General features: G+C 35.2%; 3 protein-coding genes across 13 annotated transcripts in view; all 3 read left to right on the top strand.

Moving 5' to 3' along the window:
* Window positions 1–384: 384 nt before the first annotated feature.
* Window positions 385–2,169, top strand: LOC107695854 (transcription factor Spi-C-like). Its single transcript, XM_016495934.1, has 5 exons — window positions 385–414; window positions 859–946; window positions 1,067–1,188; window positions 1,281–1,377; window positions 1,682–2,169. The coding sequence occupies exons 1-5, from the start codon at window positions 385–387 to the stop codon at window positions 2,167–2,169; spliced, it is 825 nt and encodes a 274-aa protein (XP_016351420.1).
* A 2,773-nt stretch (window positions 2,170–4,942) lies between these two features.
* LOC107695852 (transcription factor PU.1-like) lies at window positions 4,943–6,081 on the top strand. Its single transcript, XM_016495933.1, has 3 exons — window positions 4,943–5,062; window positions 5,149–5,365; window positions 5,655–6,081. Exons 1-3 carry the CDS (start codon window positions 4,943–4,945, stop codon window positions 5,978–5,980), a joined length of 663 nt encoding a protein of 220 aa, XP_016351419.1. The 3' UTR covers window positions 5,981–6,081.
* A 4,734-nt stretch (window positions 6,082–10,815) lies between these two features.
* LOC107695883 (myosin-binding protein C, slow-type-like) overlaps window positions 10,816–18,008 on the top strand; it is a 42,449-nt gene continuing 35,256 nt past the window's right edge. For 3 of the 11 annotated variants that reach the window (XM_016495966.1, XM_016495967.1, XM_016495969.1), the window contains exons 1-2: window positions 10,817–11,076; window positions 17,469–17,486. In XM_016495966.1, coding sequence (XP_016351452.1) covers window positions 11,055–11,076; window positions 17,469–17,486 — 40 coding nt within the window. In that variant the 5' untranslated portion in view covers window positions 10,817–11,054. Of the gene's footprint in view, window positions 11,077–17,468; window positions 17,487–18,008 lie in introns of all 11 variants that reach the window. The other 8 variants (XM_016495965.1, XM_016495964.1, XM_016495972.1 and 5 more) reach the window with 6 other exon arrangements.

Raw genomic sequence — 18,008 nt, 5'->3', positions numbered from 1 at the left:
CCCCCCCCCCCCCCCAAAATAAAGTTTTCTGTCACACTTCAGCGTCCCACCTCAGATGAAATTTCTCAGCATTCTGCAGCTTTTCTCTTGCTGTGATTATCAGATTGGTTATTGTTTGGTGCTTCTCAACACATTTTTACAGGACCAATAAACTAAAGTGCCGTTGACAGCTTCTGACCAGAAATGCAAATGTTTTCACAAAGGAGAAGGAATCCTGGATAAACTAGTGGTTAGTCCCTCTCTCTCTCTCTTTTCATGGATGGAGATATGGAGATTATAGAATAGAGGGACTATAAGTCCTACCTGGTCTTCATTTCCAAAAAGAGAAGTAGAGTATCACTGACAGCTCCATGTTATGTTGACGTGGCACATTTAAATGGACCCATGTATATAACAGGCCGCATTGCTAAGTTGGCCAGTAAAACAGTAGTCGTTCTACAATATATCTGTCTACATATAATCACTGAGACATAGAGGACATTTCCAGTTGAACACAGTCGAGCTCTACATAGATGCAGAATTAGGTTTTCCAAGGCCAGAATGGTGAGTTTTTTTTGACTCAAGCATGTACATGTAGCATGCATTGTTTTATGTAGTATTTATTTGCTTGATTATTTGAAACTTGATAAACCATTAATTGTTTCAGAAATGTATATTATATTATATTATGTTATATTATATTATATGCATGGTTTATTTTATTATTTATTTATTAGCAACCACAGGCACATATTTAATAAACTTTCTACATTTATAAGATTTTGATGAGAAACAAGACAGCTCTAATACAATCATTATTTCACAAATATGTACAAAATTCAAATTCATGCCTATTTTTTTTTTCTTGCTTTCTTGCAGGGATCTCTTGAAAATGACATCAATCAAGATTTTCAGGATGCCATTGATGTAATTCAGCGTCACTCTCAGATACGACACTGTGACAATGGTACCATAATATATAATATTAATATGAATGTAGAAAAAAAATTAAATATATTATGCAGTAGTATTAAGTATAAATTATCATCCTTATTATTATTCATTCTCTTCTAATTGTCTCTTTCAGAAAATAAATACTATGAGAATCTGGAAAGTCAACAGTCCTCTGTGAGACATGCCATCTCATACTATCAGTTCACACCTCATTTTGAGCCTCCAGGACCGATGTATGACTGGAATGAATCCTCAGTAGGTTTACAACTCATTTAATTTGTCACTTGAATTGTTTCAGTGGTTATACCGTGATATTTTACTCATGTTTTGTCTCTCTGTATCTGCAGTCATGGTCTCACATTGTGCCAGATGTGTCTCTAGGGCCATTGTGTTCTGCTGAGCCTTCAGTGTTTTACTCGAATTTACCACAGCGCCACGGAAAAGGTACAACATTATCAGGTTTCTGTGTGTTTGAAAATTTAATAATTCAATATGTGGGATAGTATGTGCTAACGTTAAAAGAATGTTTTGGATTTTTCTCTCTAAGTGCACATACCTGTAGTAATACCTGTACTGCATAAGCAAAATCACGTTTTTTCAGAAATAATAACCCAATTAATAAAAGTAGACATTAACATACTCCTAAAACTGACTGTTCAGCTTTTTCACGGTTCACAGTTTTCAACAAAGTTGAGTTCTTCATAATACAGAAGTGCTGAATGCATCGTGTGTTCCTCTTCCTCATTAGGTCGTAAGAAGTTACGCTTATATGAATATTTGCACGAGGCTCTTCACGACGACAACATGGGCGACTCCATCCAATGGACGGACCGAGGGAGCGGCATCTTCCACTTCATCTCGAAAAATAAAGAAAAACTGGCCGAATGCTGGGGTCAGCGCAAGGGCAACCGCAAGACCATGACCTACCAGAAAATGGCACGCGCTCTCCGCAACTACAGCCGCACGGGTGAGATTGTGAAAGTGCGTCGCAAGCTCACCTATCAGTTTAACCCAGCTATACTGCAGCGATTGAGCTCACTGTCAGGCTACAGCTCGGGCCCTTCGTCCAGAGACATGGCCCTTCATCAGCAAGGCTCTGCTGAGCACGTCTACTACAGCTCTCCTCTACCAGACTGTCATTACTGGTACGGCCAATACTCTTACCAGGCCGAGTACGATCTTGCTACTGTACTGACAATGCATGAGGACCCCAAAATTGGCGTTTCAGCTCAGTGATTGTCAAAAGAGCCCATTCCTGTCATGCCATGAATTCTGAGATTCTTTCAAATAAACTTTGACATAGTACAAAATTACCTACAGTGCATTAGAAATCAGTGGATGCATGTAAATAGGATGTTATACTGGGTAAAAGTTTGTAGTCAGTAAGATTTTTTTTTTTTTAAGAAATGAATACTTCTATCAGTGAGGATGCATTTAATTGATCAAAAGTGACAGCAAAGATTCTATATCAAATAAATCATTTTTAAAAGTATCACTAAAAATCCTGCTAAAATTCAGCATTGACATTGCAGGAATAAATTACAATTGAAAATGTATTAAAACAGAAAAACAGAAAACAGGTATTTTACATTTTAAATTGAAATAATATTTTACAATCTTACTTTTTTTTTTTTTGGATCAAATGAATGCAACCTTGATGAGCATAAGAGACTTTAAAAAAAAAAAAAAAAAAAAAGGACCCCAAACTTTTGAACCGCAGTGTATGTACAGCAGCCCTAAAAAGTATTTGGACACTCAAAATATATTAATTATTGCATTAAAAAATATCAAACCAAATAACACTTCTTTTAAAATGACAGCAGAGCGAGCACTTTGTTAAGCAAAACATTTCATCAAAAGATTTTAAATAATTAAAATATAAGAAAAAATGGTTCATGAAATATTTTGTATGCAATTAAATAACATTATTATTATACAAGTGTCTTATATCTACTTTTTGGGATCACTCTACTGTTTGTTATAACAGTCTGTCTTCGTATTTATCTACTTTTCTCAACTTGTTTACATAAGATCATTTGTTTTGTCACGCAAATAAAGTTTCCTGTCTTGAGAATCCCAATCAATTTGTTTGTTAAACTCTCCATTGTAAAACACATACGCTTGAAACCGCTGTATAAACGTTTGCGCTGATTTCTTTGCAAATGCATTGGGCCAAGCTTATCTAATTTCACAGAGAGAAGATTGTTTGTGACTGCTTTCTGTGTCATATTACAAACCGATCTCAAATCACCTTCCTCTTTGTAAGATAGCAATCAAACTCTTATGTGGTGCTGCTGTATAATTTTCATACTGGACAATAAACAGTGGTCTCATAACAACTGTGCTGTTTTATGATTGAAGTTTTAAACATTGCATTTCTCTCATCTATGTTGCTTTTCATATTCTTCTGTTCTTGATCATTTGAGCACCGATGAATGTGTTTTTTATGCGGAGCCTGCGTTTCATTGTTAGGTGGCTGTGGTTGTTATCTGTAAGAGTGAAGAGGATGTGGTTACTGGTTCCATAAAGGTGGATGCTAGAGATGTGTGTTAGACCGAGATCAGGGTGTGTATGTTTGGGCCGACAGAAACTGTGGTTTGGGGTCAAAAAATGGTTGGTTATTTATGTACGGTCGTAGATCATTTGAGAAAGGCCTGTTCACTCCCACAGCCCCTTGCTATTGATAAAAAGAGGTCTGCACCTTTTCGGCGAGACAGAGTTTTGTGGAAAACACACTAATAGTAACAAATTCTTCTTTTCTTAAATGATTGGTTATTCATTAATACAACGACATCTGAAACAGCAATACCAAGAGTAAGAACACTAACATGGTAAGAATTGATCCATTTTACAGTTTTGATTTTTAGTATTTATTCTACAGTGGCCCCAAAACATATTTGGGCAATTCAAAATGTATCAGTGTCATTATACTAGAGCAAACCAAACACTTTTTAGTGGCCACTGTTGTGTACAAGTTAAAAAATAGTTGTTTCTTCTTACCAGAACAGTCCGCAGGAATATCAGACTGTATATATATATATATATGAATTATTTTTCTACTTCCAAATGCCATGCGTTACTTGCAGTTTCTTTGTATAATTTGTGAACATTTTTTTTCAATGCACCTTCACGTTCAAAACTATAATTTAATTTCTTCTGTGGAACACAGATTTTTTTCAACTCTTTTTGTCAGTGCAATGAAAGTCAACCCAAAATCAGGTGTGCTTCATTGTATTGAATGTGCACTTGTAGTGTAGTGTATACTTGTTCAAATCTTAAAAGTGTATAAGCACACGTATTTTGGTGTGTTGACTAACATAGGAAAGCACAAGTAAAGTATTTGATTTCATTTTTTACTGCAGTGTGTTATTCGATATTACATTATAATTTATTATTTATACAGTATTATTTACTAATATAATGCAGTTAATATATTTTAAATGTATTAAATCGCAACTTCCTTATTACAAATGAGTAATTACAAATGTATTTAAATACATGGCATACAAGTTTCAATAGAAATTACATTAACGTATATTTTAGTTGACTATAAATGCTTGTTAGTACACTTTTAAGAAAACATATTTCAAAAAGACAATATAATATATAATATAATTATGAAATTATATTATAAATGAACATATAAAGGTGTACTTAAGTGGGTCAAAAAATCACTCTAAAGTTTGGTTAATTGCATTTAAAATGAATTTAAATGATAATACAGTTTAATGTAAATGCAACATGCGATTGTCTGAAAACTTACTTTCAGCTCACACTTAAGTATATTCCTTTAAAGTATATTATTAATGATCAGTTCTCTTTTTAAAAGTATGCATACTTTTGTGTATGTCTTTTTCACAAGGGAATAGTGTCCAAAAAAAAAAAAAAACCCCGCAATGGACCCCATTGACTTTTACTGCACGGATTAAAAAAAACACTGAAATGATCAGTCTGTTTATCATCACTAAACTGGTTTTGTAATGCACTGGCAGCAAGGGATCTTTCTGTCATGTCAACCAGTGAAGATGTGGACATATCTAGAGAGAAGCTACCTGCTGGAGAACATTCTAACAATGTATTAGAAAAAGAAAAGTCCCAGCTGCAGCCTCCTGCACCTGCAGCTCAGCAGGTAAACCATTCAGTTCAACACTTTGTATCATTCTTGCACCAGTTCTTTTCTATTTTAAAACCAAGTTTTTTTTGTCAAATCAATAGGTCATGGGATCTCTAGCCAAAGCAAACGGATCTGACTCATATATAGACTGTGGAATGAATTGCAACAGCAACGCTGTCGATCAGTCAGCGGTCCTTCACAATGCACCCGACGGGCAAGTGTTAAACGCCCTAAACGGACCAGAGAGACCTTTAACTCTGAATACAACACCTGAAAAGTGTGCCGAGTCATTGCCCAGCATTACACCTGCAGAGAAAGGTCAGTTCTGCTTTTGTGGTTTATTCTGATGAATTCTGATTATATCTCGAAGGTGAGGAATAACCTAGAGGAACTGCAGCACGGGAGCGGCCCGTCCTACCCATAACTGCCAAATAGAATCTCAGTTCTCCCTCATTTTCTCTGGTCTTGTACACCATTGATGTTTTAGAGATGCTTATCTTAATTACGCCTATCATAATACAAGCCTGTTTTTATGGGAAATAGTTTCCATAGGCCTTTGCCTACACACTTGAACGCCGTTTGACCGCAGTCATCTCTATGATTGCAGGGAAAAAGCTACGTCTTTTCCACTTCCTGTTCGAGATGCTGGAGGACCCAGGCATGGCCCACTGTGTGTCCTGGGTGCCCGCTTTGGCAGGCGTCTTCCGCTTTTCTGCCAGGAACAAGGAGCGTGTGGCTGAGCTATGGGGCCAGAGGAAGGGCAACCGGATGCCCATGACCTACCAGAAAATGTCCCGTGCCCTGCGAAATTACGCCCGCTCAGGGGAGATCATTAAAGTGAAAAAGAAACTGACTTATCAGTTTAGTTTAGCAACCCTCTCTACTTTACAGAGCCAACCTGGTGTAAAGAAAGCAGCATGTGGATCGAAATGAGAGCTCAATGATTGTCTCAAGTGTGTTACGGTCATTATTTGTTACTCTCATGAGATCTTAATTGCCTTGGTAATAGGAGGAGGGTAAAATTAGTTTCTATTTTTCTTGCTCGATGAAGGTGATGAACTGTGGTGTTTTGTATAGCAGAATCTTACCTAAATAATTTACTTTTTGCTGTTCTTTGCATATCATGATGCATTTAAAATAGTATGTCTTTTAAAAACATGTCTTTTATAAATAAATAAAAAAATGCATATATAGTAAACCTACTTCTTTATATATATTTTTTTCAGTTTCTTTATCAGTTTTTTCAACTGGCATTTGAAAAGAGCCAAAACAAATAAACACAGACTAAACATCTTCATCCCGCACTGCTCATTTGTTCCCAGTAGGTGGCAAAGCTGCTACACAGCTTTTATTTTGATATTCTCACTTGCCGATTGTTGTTCATTACAGTTGTGCTTTTTTTTCTGGACAACAACATAATTGTTAACAACTTAATGGCAAAAAGCTGATGTTAAACATTACAAATTGCATTGTGATTTCTAACATCTCTATTTTTTTGTCTTTACAGAGTTAAAGTGCAAATCAATGTTTTAGTATTATTTATATACTATTATACTATTTACCATTATATGAATTAGCTTCTATTTTCATATTTTCAGTTTTAGTTTTAGTTTAATGCAAATTTATGCGATTTTAACTTTTGTATTAGTATATTTAGCTTCAATTTACATTTTTAGAAATGATTATTATTTTTAGTACTTCAACTTCAACTTGTTTTATTTCAGTTAGTTGCCAATGGAACATTTGTAGTTTTCGTTTAAATTTTTTTTTTCAAGTTAAGGTTTTTCATATAATATTTATATTTTTCAGCTCTATTTCAATTAAAGAAAATTATTTTTAATAGTTCGTTTTAGTTTGACTCACAAAATGTATTTGGAAACCTGGGTAATGGTTAAAAATGTATAATTATCATTGAATGGCGTATCAAAATCTCAAATCAAGTGGCATCCACAAACAAATTATGCTTTGCTTTTCTCAGAAATTGCTTCACTTTTCTGATCCACTTTTGCAATTAGCATATTTTAGTGAATGCATGAAGCCAAACATTTTGAGCACAATTATTTTACCATTTAAAACCAAACAAACTTCTTTTCGTGAAACGCTAAATGTGCATATGCTGTCTTTCTTTACAATAAATGCCACTTGCTTTGAGATTTTGTTACATGCTGCAATAAAATGCATTCATTTTTAAGCATGGCTTAAGTGTTTGAATGCTTTTTGGAGCCACTGTAAGCAGCTGTTGAGGCTGATCTCTTTACTGGCATCATTGTGGATACTGAAGTTGGCCCCAGAGCTATTGACAACACTCTACTAAAAGACAGATTCTTGGTTTGGTCTCTCTGACTGACTGACTGACTGGCCACAGGGTACTCCTCACACATGGTATTGTGCGATTCTGAGATGGTGTTTCTCTCCCTATATAGTCCCACAGAGTTTTATTCACAGGGAGGAGTGGAATCTATTTCTGCAGCAAGTATTCATGCTTCCCATGCTAGATCACTACATCTAAAGCACTGCCTGCTCCATTCTGAACGCACTGAATCTTAATGAGATGTTGAAATTCTGAGGGGATATCTGTTCTCCTTTGTTTAGGTTCCCATGTGTGTGTGTGTGTGTGTGTGTGCATTAGTGCAAGCAGGTGCCACTCTGACTCTCTAACCTGAGCTTTTTATGGTGACCGTGAGAGCTAAATCCCCATGGGCGTCATGAACCTTTAACCATCAGTCTGGTCCAAATGGTTTTATGTGTACTTTGTGGCAGGCCCACATGACAGTTCCCCTGCACCCTGCCTTTAGAGCAGTACACACAGGGTTATAAATGGGCCCCTCGTTTGGAGGGTCTGATACCAATAAAAGCCAAAAATCATGCTTAAAGGGATAGTTCACCCAAAAATAAAAATTCTGTTGTCATTTGCTCACACTTAAGTTGTTGCAAACCTCTGTTAGTTTCCGCCAAACAGTTGACGGCAGCCATTGACTTCCGTCAACTGTTTGGTTCCAAACATTCTTCAAAATATCTAATTTTATGTTCAACAGAAGACAGAAACTCATATAGGTTTGGAACAGCTTGAGAGTGAGTATGACACGATTTTCATTTTAGGGTGAATTATCCCTTTAAAATCCACTTAGTCAGTCAAGATGGTTTGTTATGCAAGAGTATGGCATGTCATTCATAACCTACTTACTGTACATCGCACATTGCCAACTAAAAAAGTAATTTCAAATTAATTTTGCTAATGGGACCACATACTTGTGAGAAATCCCATTCTAAACAAAGGTTTCTTTAACGGCAAGTGCAGCTCAGCTATGGATTGAATGACTGCTGACTAATTCCTGTCTTAGAGTCTTTCAGAACAAGAACAGCATGAAATTACTAAAGAAGAGTCCTGGCTTAATACATAATATATGTTACAGGAGCATTAGAACCATCTACTACTACTTAGCGTCATTCATATGACCCTCGGAGAAGCTGACATAATCTTTGGCATAACCATGTCATCATTGACAATTAAAATAAAAGACATTGGGTCAACTGTCATGTGTTGCAACCATTAAGTAAATAGATATTTTTATTACACCCTGACATACATTACACATTAATGTTCAGTTTTTAATGTAAAGGTAAAACGTATTTTTAATAAATATCATTGATTATTCATTATATAAATATCATTTAGTTACACAACATCTTACATTTTACCACAAACTAACATGTTGTGCCATAAAAATGTCAAATTATTTGATATTTTACGAGACTTGAGACTTAATAGATCTGTACAAAATTTGCATCATGTCATTGACCTCTGTTAGTTTCAAACAAATGGATTTCAAATCTTTCTTTCTTATTTGAGATATATGATCATAAATTACATGTAATTGCTCACTTAAATTATTAAAGCTTCGGGGCCTCAATGTGTAAACTGCTGTTACGTCTGCAAGAAGAAGGGCCTGATTTATAATGAGAATTATAGTGTTAACAGGATAATTAGAGTCTTGACAATGGCAACAATCCCATGTTTCCACCGTCTTTCCATGCTAGTTATGTCAAATGTCAGAGTTCAGGTTGGCATTCTAATTATAGAGAATAAAAGCATTGCTCAGGCATCTGAACAGAATTTATAGTCCTGGTTGTTCAGATCACCGCCCTTGGCCCTCATCCACATTAGATCAAAATGATCTCTGGCACTTGGCTGAAGGGTGAAGTAAATGTTTCCTATTTTTCTCACTAAGCCCTAAATATCACCCAGAGGCTTTCTAGCAAAAGGGTGGAGCTTAGACACTGGGAACCCCTGGATGACAACATCACCTACTAATATCTCTTTCATTCAGCCTATAGTGAATGCCCTTGACATGGGCCTTGCCAAGCTTTATAGTAAATCAGTCACATTGACACATCAACCACCGACAAAACACCTCACTGGCAGGAATAAAGACCAAGTATTAAAGAGCAGTTTGCATATGTACATATATTTACACTTATAGATAAATATGCAGTATATTATTTAAAATGTTTTATGAAAAAATATAACATTTAAAAAAAGTATAAACATTTTTATATTTTTGTATTTTTTATTATTTATTACTTTTTATTATATATTATATGTGACCCTGGATCACAAAAGCAGTCATAAGTAGCACGGGTATATTTGTAGCAATAGCCAACAATACATTGTATGGGTCAAAATTATCAATTTTTCTTTTATGCCAAAAAGCATTAGGATATGAAGATATTTTGTAAATTTCCTACCGTAAATATATCAAAACTTATTTTTTGATTAGTAACATGCATTGCTAATAACTTAATTTAGACAACTTTAAAGGTGATTTTCTCAATATTTTGTTCAATTTTTCTTTTATGCCAAAAAGCATTAGGATATGAAGATATTTTGTAAATTTCCTACCGTAAATATATCAAAACTTATTTTTTGATTAGTAACATGCATTGCTAATGACTTCATCTGGACAACTTTAAAGGCGATTTTCTCAATATTTTGATTTTTTTGCATCCTCAGATTACAGATATTCAAATAGTTGTATCTCGGCCAAATATTGTCCTATCCTAACAAACCATACATCAATGGAAAGCTTATTTATTACTTTCAGATGATGTATAAATCTCAATTTCAAAAATGTACCCTTATGAGTGGTTTTGTGGTCCAGGGTCACATATTACTAAATATAATATAACATAACATAACATAACATAACATAACATAACATAACATAACATAACATAACATAATTATTATACAAATATATACATTTTATAAATTTCTATACCTTTTTATGTTATTACATTTTATTATTATTATACATTTTTATTTGTTATATTATATTATATTTTGATGAATTATAAATATATACATTGTAAAATGTACAATTTTTTTATCTATACATTTTTATATATTATTACATTTTATTAATATATTTTACTTTTAGACTATATATTTTTTTTTTTATAAATTATGAAAGATAAGCGCATTGCAAATGTTGCCCATTTTTATATTTGACATTTTGATTGAAGGGTCAAGCATTCTGCATAAAAATACCCTGCAGAAGTCTTTGTGATATATATTCAAAGCAATGCCATCTTGTCAACAGAAATACCTTCTTTTTTTCTGCAATGCAACGTTATCCAAAGCCCCTCTCGCTGTCTGACTCCAGCTGGTGAGGAGCATCTAATCCCAGGACTTTAGGAGCGAAGGGGAGGGAGGTGTTAGGGATGTTTTGTGGGCTCTATTATCAAACACAGAGAGGAGTGGCTAAGATGAGAGCTATATAAACCCAATTTATTCATCACCCCCAGATCTGTTACTTTCTCCTTCGCGTTCCTGCGTTGCCCTCATCCTCATTGACTTCCAAACTCTCTGGTGAAGCTTTCCTCACCTCCGTTACTCCATCATAACACCCCTTGGCTAAAGGACACCCCTTGCCACACACACTGGGCAGCCCAGACTCACCTCTGAACCCCTTCAACTGGTGCCTGGTCCACCGGAGAACGGCTCAACATGCCTGAGCCCACAAAGAAAGGTGAGAACCAATCCTGTCCATCACTATGCCACAGATTACATAGTCTGGTGGGGAATCTGTTGATCAAGAAACAAAAGGAAATGTTTTAGGATGGCAAATTTGACCAAATCAAGATGTACAACATTATCAGTGATATCACCTCAGCATTACTAACAAACATGCTGATAACAAATTAGCAGCTTCGCTTTGCTGGTTTGTTTCACTTTTTTCATTCTAATCTGAGTCTGAGTCAAGTTTTTTAACTGAACAGGCTTGAACCAACTAGGACTAACTTCACCTTGCAGAGTTTTCTCAACTGCATATGGCAAACATACATAGTATACAATGTTGCATTATAGAAAGAAAGCAAAAAATGCAGAAAATTTTGTATTTTGAGTCGCATGTGATGAAATTGACAGTTTATAAAACATAACATATGTTAGGTCAAGGTGGTTGGTAGAAGCAGAAGCAGGTGAAGAAGTTTTCATCATCCCTACAGTCATGAGAAGGACAAAATGACTCAAGCAGACATAAAAAGCTCAGGGATGATCAGGAGCGACTTTGGAATTCACATTGTGCTGGATGATGAGGTGATCCAGGCAACTTTATAAAAAGCAACTATTGTAATGCCCTATTGTTGCTATGATGGATGGTGCATAGTCAAGGTGATTAGGAGCGCAGAGTCAGTTCAGCTATATGGGATTCTGGGTATGGAATGGTGCTGACTTACTCTGCGCTGGGTTTCAAGTCATGGAGCCCAGCTTTACTGTGGTGCCAGAGGCATTTCTGATGGATGATGCAATGCTGATGGCCCGGTGGGGATGCTACGCCTTCAGATGGACAAATATTTCAGGGGTGATGATATAGAGATCAGCTTCCACTGCTGACTGAAGTATGAGGATGCGATATTGTGTGTGCTCTTTGACTTACATTGCATCATGATTATTATTACTGAATGGGAAAGACTGGCTTTAATTTATTGGATAGTATATAAAAGCAGATCTCTCATATGCATGAGCACAACAGCTCTGAGATTTCATCATTCGTGACAAGCACCAGTGACATTTAAATTTTATTTTTGGTCAGGCTATGGCTTTCCTCTGAGGATGACTCATATTTTAATATCGGCCTCTAAACATATCCACACTGGATGGGATCCGTCCACTTCTCGACAATGGGGATTATGATGCAGATTGTGGGGGATTTGGGAGATTGATGTTATGGAAGCTATTTTGATGATATTCATAAACATGGTCATAAACAGGCAGGTGGCGCGATCCATTTCGGTACAGGGTTTGCAGATGCGCCCAACACCCATTGTAAATGCCATCCGGTAGATCGTGACGATTTTTGTGGGTTGAAAAATGAATGAAAAGATGCTTATGGTGACTGAAAACATCTGTCTATCAACAAAACATACATAAAATATTTTTGTCTTGTTTTCCAGTGAAAACGTCTAAACATTCTTTAAGGATTAGTTCACCTAAAATATAATAATTCTGTCATCATTTACTCACTTTCATGTCGTTGCAAACCTGTTTGAGTGTTGAAGAATATTGGTATCAAATCAGTTTTGGTGCTCATTGACTTCCACTGTATGGACAAAAAAAAATCCTTAAATTATAATCTTTTATGTTACAGAATTTTCTTTTTTTTTGGTGAAAAACACCTGTAAAACAACATAAATGTACATGAAAACAAAACTGGATAAGACATTAAGATATTATTTTACATGTTTTAAGCATACAGCTAATGAAATTCACTAAGATTGATGTTTAAAACAAACAAAAAAAAAAAAAAACAATTTGCCAATGTGGTGAGAGAAAAATCATTTATTAAAAATGTATTCTCTGAAAACAAATCATAATATCTTACAATTTTGCTTCTCAAGTAAATTTACCTTGTTTTAATGTTTTTAACAAGACAAAAATTGCGATTAAGAAAATGATTTTGCAGTGCAACTGTCCTTTTTTTTTTTAAAAGTAACAAACAATTGGTTACTCTGAAAGATGAAAACATAGTTTGAGATGATAAGCCAACTGTAATATTTAATTACGATGGATTCCATATACAGTAGATGCCTTCCATAAATAACCTCAAGAGAGAGTATTAGACTTTGTGACCATGTCTGTTTGAAAAAAAAAGATTGTTCTCATAAATTTGGGGGAACAGCTGATGGGGGGGGCGGTTGCGGTTGCTTTAAAAGGCTGGATGAGGGATGAACAGGGCTGGACCCCCGGGAACTGGATTCCAGACCCCTGGAATAGTTCAGAATGAGCAGACTTTTAATCCCCATTGCTCTCTCTCTCTCTCTCTCTCTCTCTTCTCTCTGTTATTCCTATCTTTCATCCAGTGACTTTATGTCTCTATCATGCTGAGAATCCTGAGCCCTTGTTTGTTTGAACTTTGATCTCTGCGATAAATAATATCAAAGGATGGAGGTTATGACCTATATCCACATAGGCCAGCATCACAAATAGCATCCCACAGGAAAACAACAATGGAAGGAAACAAACTTTTGATGTATTAAGTCAGTGAAAGTCTATCTCTAGAGCCATATCAGGATAATTAGCTGGCCTTTGACTACTGACTTACAGATAAGGTCAAAGGTGAAAGAATCCCCATGTCAAACCCACCCAACATTACAAGGGGTGGCCAAAATGAACTTCCAGAGTCCAAAATTAACTTTGCACCAGCTAATGGAGTGTGAATGGAGCAAATTTAGCTCCATTCACACACCATTGTAAATAAATATATAAATAAATATTTATTTGCAGTCATGAATTATGCATTGCTTTATATTAAAATAGAGTTAGAGTTATTATGCTTTATTAAGTATATACAATTAAAACTTTTCAGGTTTGTATATATATATACTGTATATGTAGACATTGTTGCATAGTTGTTTCATTGTTATTATAGTGGTTTTAATGTGAGAAATATTTCGCTTATGTGTTGCCATGATAGTTTGGAGAAAATAACATTTTACGTATCCTACAAAACATTTTTCCTGTTTTATTTGTAGAAGGTCTGTATGTCATTCGTTTTAATGATGCACGTCAATTACTTTAACTATCATGTATTATGTTGCGGTTCCTTATACAGTTACCAGCCAACTGGCAACTTTTACTTGTGTGAGTGTTCATTTTGGACCCTGCGTATTTCACTCTCACTTTTTCTCAGTCAAAGATGTCAAAGTGTCGTTCCTTCATGTCAGATCACTCATAAATCAACACCAAGAGAAATAACACATTCAAGCTGTCATCTGCTTTCTGATGCCTGTTGTTCTCAGAGCCAGCAAAGTTTGCACGGCTTCCACGTACAATAGTACTTTTTTACAGTTTTATCATAAAAGATTGATTTTCAAACTAAAAGCTGTATACACTTTTTTGTCGATCTTTATGAACCTATTATGAATCTTTTTTAGTCTGTGTTGGTCGTGACAATAAAAAGTTAGCTGCAGTGCATTCGCTTGTCAGACAAAAAGCATGTAACTGAAAATGTTCTTTAATAAATGAGGTTTGAATTCTATCTATATTAAGCTGGAGGGCCGGCTAGTAACAACCGTTGGTGTGTGGGGGGTCAACATGAGCCTGTCTGTCCTCACGGCAGCAGTAGGGACAGCTGAACATACCTGCATTCTGTTGCGCTGCGCTGCGAGGGTAAAACAATACCTTTCAAAATTGTTGTTATTGCTGGATGAGCCAGGGGGATCGCGAAACGGCCAGAATGCCACACCAGCCAGCTCAACCGTGACATAAATGGCTCTTTAATGTGTGGAAGGACCCACGTCAGTGCCAAATCTGAGCTGAGGGATCCAAAAGACGTGATCTGTGGGGTGGCATCATGCACAAGACAAAGAGAGAGAGATAAAATAAGATTAGGTTTCTAAAAAGATTAATTAACAGGTAAACACATCTTGATTTTAAATTATTATTATTATTATACATTCTTTTCTCACAACATCCACAAGATAGAAAAAAGAGAGATAAAAAGGTTAGGGGTCTCAAAAGGCTAATTCAGGCAAAAAAGATGAATGATTAATTGATTGATTAATATTAATAATTATTATTAGTTACATTAATGTAGTGCTTTTCTCACGGCACTGACAAGACAAAAAAAGAAAAAATAAGATTAGGTGCCTTAAAAGACTAATTCCATCAAGATTTAAAAATGTTTAAATTATTATTATTATTATAGAGTTTTTCTTATGACATGCACAAGATAAAGAGATCAAATAAGAGAGATAAAATAATTAGGTAAAATAATTATTATTAATTAAAAAGTAATAATAAAATTTGGTGTCTCAAAAGATGAATTAATATGCAAAAACATCTTGATTTATTATTATTATTATTAGTTGTCATATTTATATACTGCTTAGTGGGGGAATCATTACAATAATAATAATAATAATAATTATTATTATTATTACAAATGTTATCATTTTTAGTGATCAAATTCCTGCCAGCAGATGAGGGGATCAACTAATTTATTTTGTATTTTTTACATTGCTGAAGGTCCCATATAATTGTGTCCTAAGTCTCATAAATTCAAGTATTTCATGTTTGATATATTATCATTATAAATTATCATGCATGTCTCCTCACCAGCTGGAGTCAGACAGCGAGAGGGGCTTTGGATAAGGTTTCATTGCAGAAAAAATAAGGTATTTCTGTTGACAAGATGGCATTGCTTTGAATATATATCATAAAGACTTCTGCAGGAGACTTTTCAGGAGTTTTATACTCCATATGAAGATGGCCAAGGAAATTACGCAACATAAGACAGGATGAAGCTACAGAACACACAGAACAGAGGTTATAGTGAGTGACAATGAACTGTAGAAAACACCCAGTGAAGGAGAGAAGGACTGACAGAGACAGCAAACAAAACGAGGGAGCTGAAAGCTGAGAGATGTCAAAAATATCAAGAGGCTAAACAAGGAGAAGCGCACAGGTGTTCGCATTGGCCCTCCTCACATGCGCTCCTGACAGCAGGGGGCAGGAATGAAGCGGTCGCACTCGGAACGCTTCACAGAGATCCTTTTGTGCCATGATCAGCCTAGGTTGGCATCCTCACAGAATTCACAGCAGCCCGTGCCAAGGCAACAGGAGCGGGTTGCCGAGACAAAGCTGCTGACATTTACATTATGTATAGTGTAGAGGAAGGTTTGTTGCTCAGAGGTTGCTCTGTAAGAGACCTAATGGAGCTCTCAGTAATGGCCCAACTTCATCATGGTCTCATATGTTTCTCCTAAACCTCCCTAGAAGGTATAAAGAGAAAAATAAATCCAGTATACAGACATAAATACAGTATAAACACAGATCATTTGGTGTCTGCAGTATGTGATGAGAAATGTTTTGAGTTATAGCTGAGTTTGAGTTGATAATGAAATGTCTGACTTTTAGTGCAGATTTCCGAGCACAGTTTGAGACATAGTTGAGATCTCTTTTGAAACTCTAAAGGAAACACGTGTGAGATTACAGGACATACATCACCGTTCAAAAATTTGGGGTTGGGAAGAATTTTTAAATGTTTTTAAAAGAAGTCTCATGCTTACAAAAGCCACACTTATTTGATCAAAAATACAGTAAAAACAGTAATATTGTGAAATATTATAACTATTTACAATAACCGTTTTCTATTTGAATATATTTTAAAATGTAATTTATTCATGTGATGGTAAAGCTGAATTTTCAGCAGCCATTACACCAGTCTTCAGTGTCACATGATCCTTCAGAATTTAATCTAATATGCTGATTTGCTGCACGAGAACCATTTCTTTTTTATCAATGTTATTATCAATGTTAAAAACAGTTGTGCTGCTTAATATTTTTAGGTGAAATCATTTCTGCATGATTTCAAAAGACCAGCATTTATTTGTAACATTATAAATGGCTTTACTGTCACTTGATCAATTTAATGAATCCCTTCCAGAATAAAAGTATTAATTTCTTTAAAAAAAAAATGTATCTGGTCAGGCTTTTGTTTAACTCCTCTAATCACATTAGGGTCTGTAAGAGCACTTTCATCATGCTCTGCTGGGTTTACTGTAACGCTGTGTCAACATGTGCCTCTTTAAACTGTTTGCTATATGTCTAGACATGTGCACCGCAACTAACACAATACTGCTCACTGACACCCAGTTTAAAAAAAAACAGAATGCTTTAAAGACAGACAAAGCTGCACTCATCGTTCTTTATACAAATTATACAGTGGCCTAAAAAAGTATCCAGAGTTAAAATGCCATTATATTAGATAACAAAATATTAAATCAAGTGGCATTTATTATAAAGAAAGGCAGCACAAGCAACTTTGTTATTTGGGACAATTTATTTTAGACAGTTTTAAAGCCTCCTTACCTAAAATATAGGAAATTTCATGGAGCTGTTTTTCTTTTTTCCTGACAGATGATGGCCAACCTGAAGGTGAGTGGTGAATTTCTTCAGATAAACTTGTTTGCCTCATCCTGGATCAGTTTTTATGAGTGAATGGACAATGATAATAGAGAGTCACTGGTTGCGAAGGGGGAAAAAAAATTTAAATGTAGTCTGACAAAAAAAAAAAAATAGGCTTTTTTTTTTTTTTTACAGTCAGCCAGTTACTAAAGTCTTTTACTATAATGACCAGATTAAAAGCCTATACTGGACATGTGGCATTATATTAGCTTCCGCTTTTAATAATAAAACATTCATATGTTCATTACAACATACTGTAACAACAAATAGCTGCAATCCATTCCATATATATATTTACAGGCTAAATTTTCCAGTTTTCACTCTCATCTAGGCCACATGAATTTTTTGCTTTAAATGGGGGCACCTGAGTTTCTAGGCATCTATCCATTCATTCTTAACATATTAAAGGGGTCATATGATGCGATTTCAATTTTTCCTTTCTCTTTGGAGTGTTACAAGCTCTTGGTGCATAAAGAAGATCTGTAAAGTTGC

Source organism: Sinocyclocheilus anshuiensis, unplaced genomic scaffold (assembly GCF_001515605.1).
Source record: "Sinocyclocheilus anshuiensis isolate Anshui unplaced genomic scaffold, SAMN03320099.WGS_v1.1 scaffold538, whole genome shotgun sequence".
Classification (NCBI taxonomy): domain Eukaryota; kingdom Metazoa; phylum Chordata; class Actinopteri; order Cypriniformes; family Cyprinidae; genus Sinocyclocheilus; species Sinocyclocheilus anshuiensis.
This window is presented reverse-complemented; position numbering and strand designations above follow the sequence as displayed.

Excerpts from the sequence above, each read along its gene's own strand:
- LOC107695854 (XM_016495934.1), top strand. The coding sequence starts at position 385 with ATGTATATAACAGGCCGCATTGCTAAGTTG. Across the intron at positions 415-858 it reads CAGGCCGCATTGCTAAGTTG|GGATCTCTTGAAAATGACAT; the intron begins GCCAGTAAAACA and ends GCTTTCTTGCAG. Across the intron at positions 947-1,066 it reads GATACGACACTGTGACAATG|AAAATAAATACTATGAGAAT; the intron begins GTACCATAATAT and ends TGTCTCTTTCAG.
- LOC107695852 (XM_016495933.1), top strand. The coding sequence starts at position 4,943 with ATGTCAACCAGTGAAGATGTGGACATATCTAGAGAGAAGCTACCTGCT. Across the intron at positions 5,063-5,148 it reads CTGCACCTGCAGCTCAGCAG|GTCATGGGATCTCTAGCCAA; the intron begins GTAAACCATTCA and ends TCAAATCAATAG. Across the intron at positions 5,366-5,654 it reads CATTACACCTGCAGAGAAAG|GGAAAAAGCTACGTCTTTTC; the intron begins GTCAGTTCTGCT and ends CTATGATTGCAG.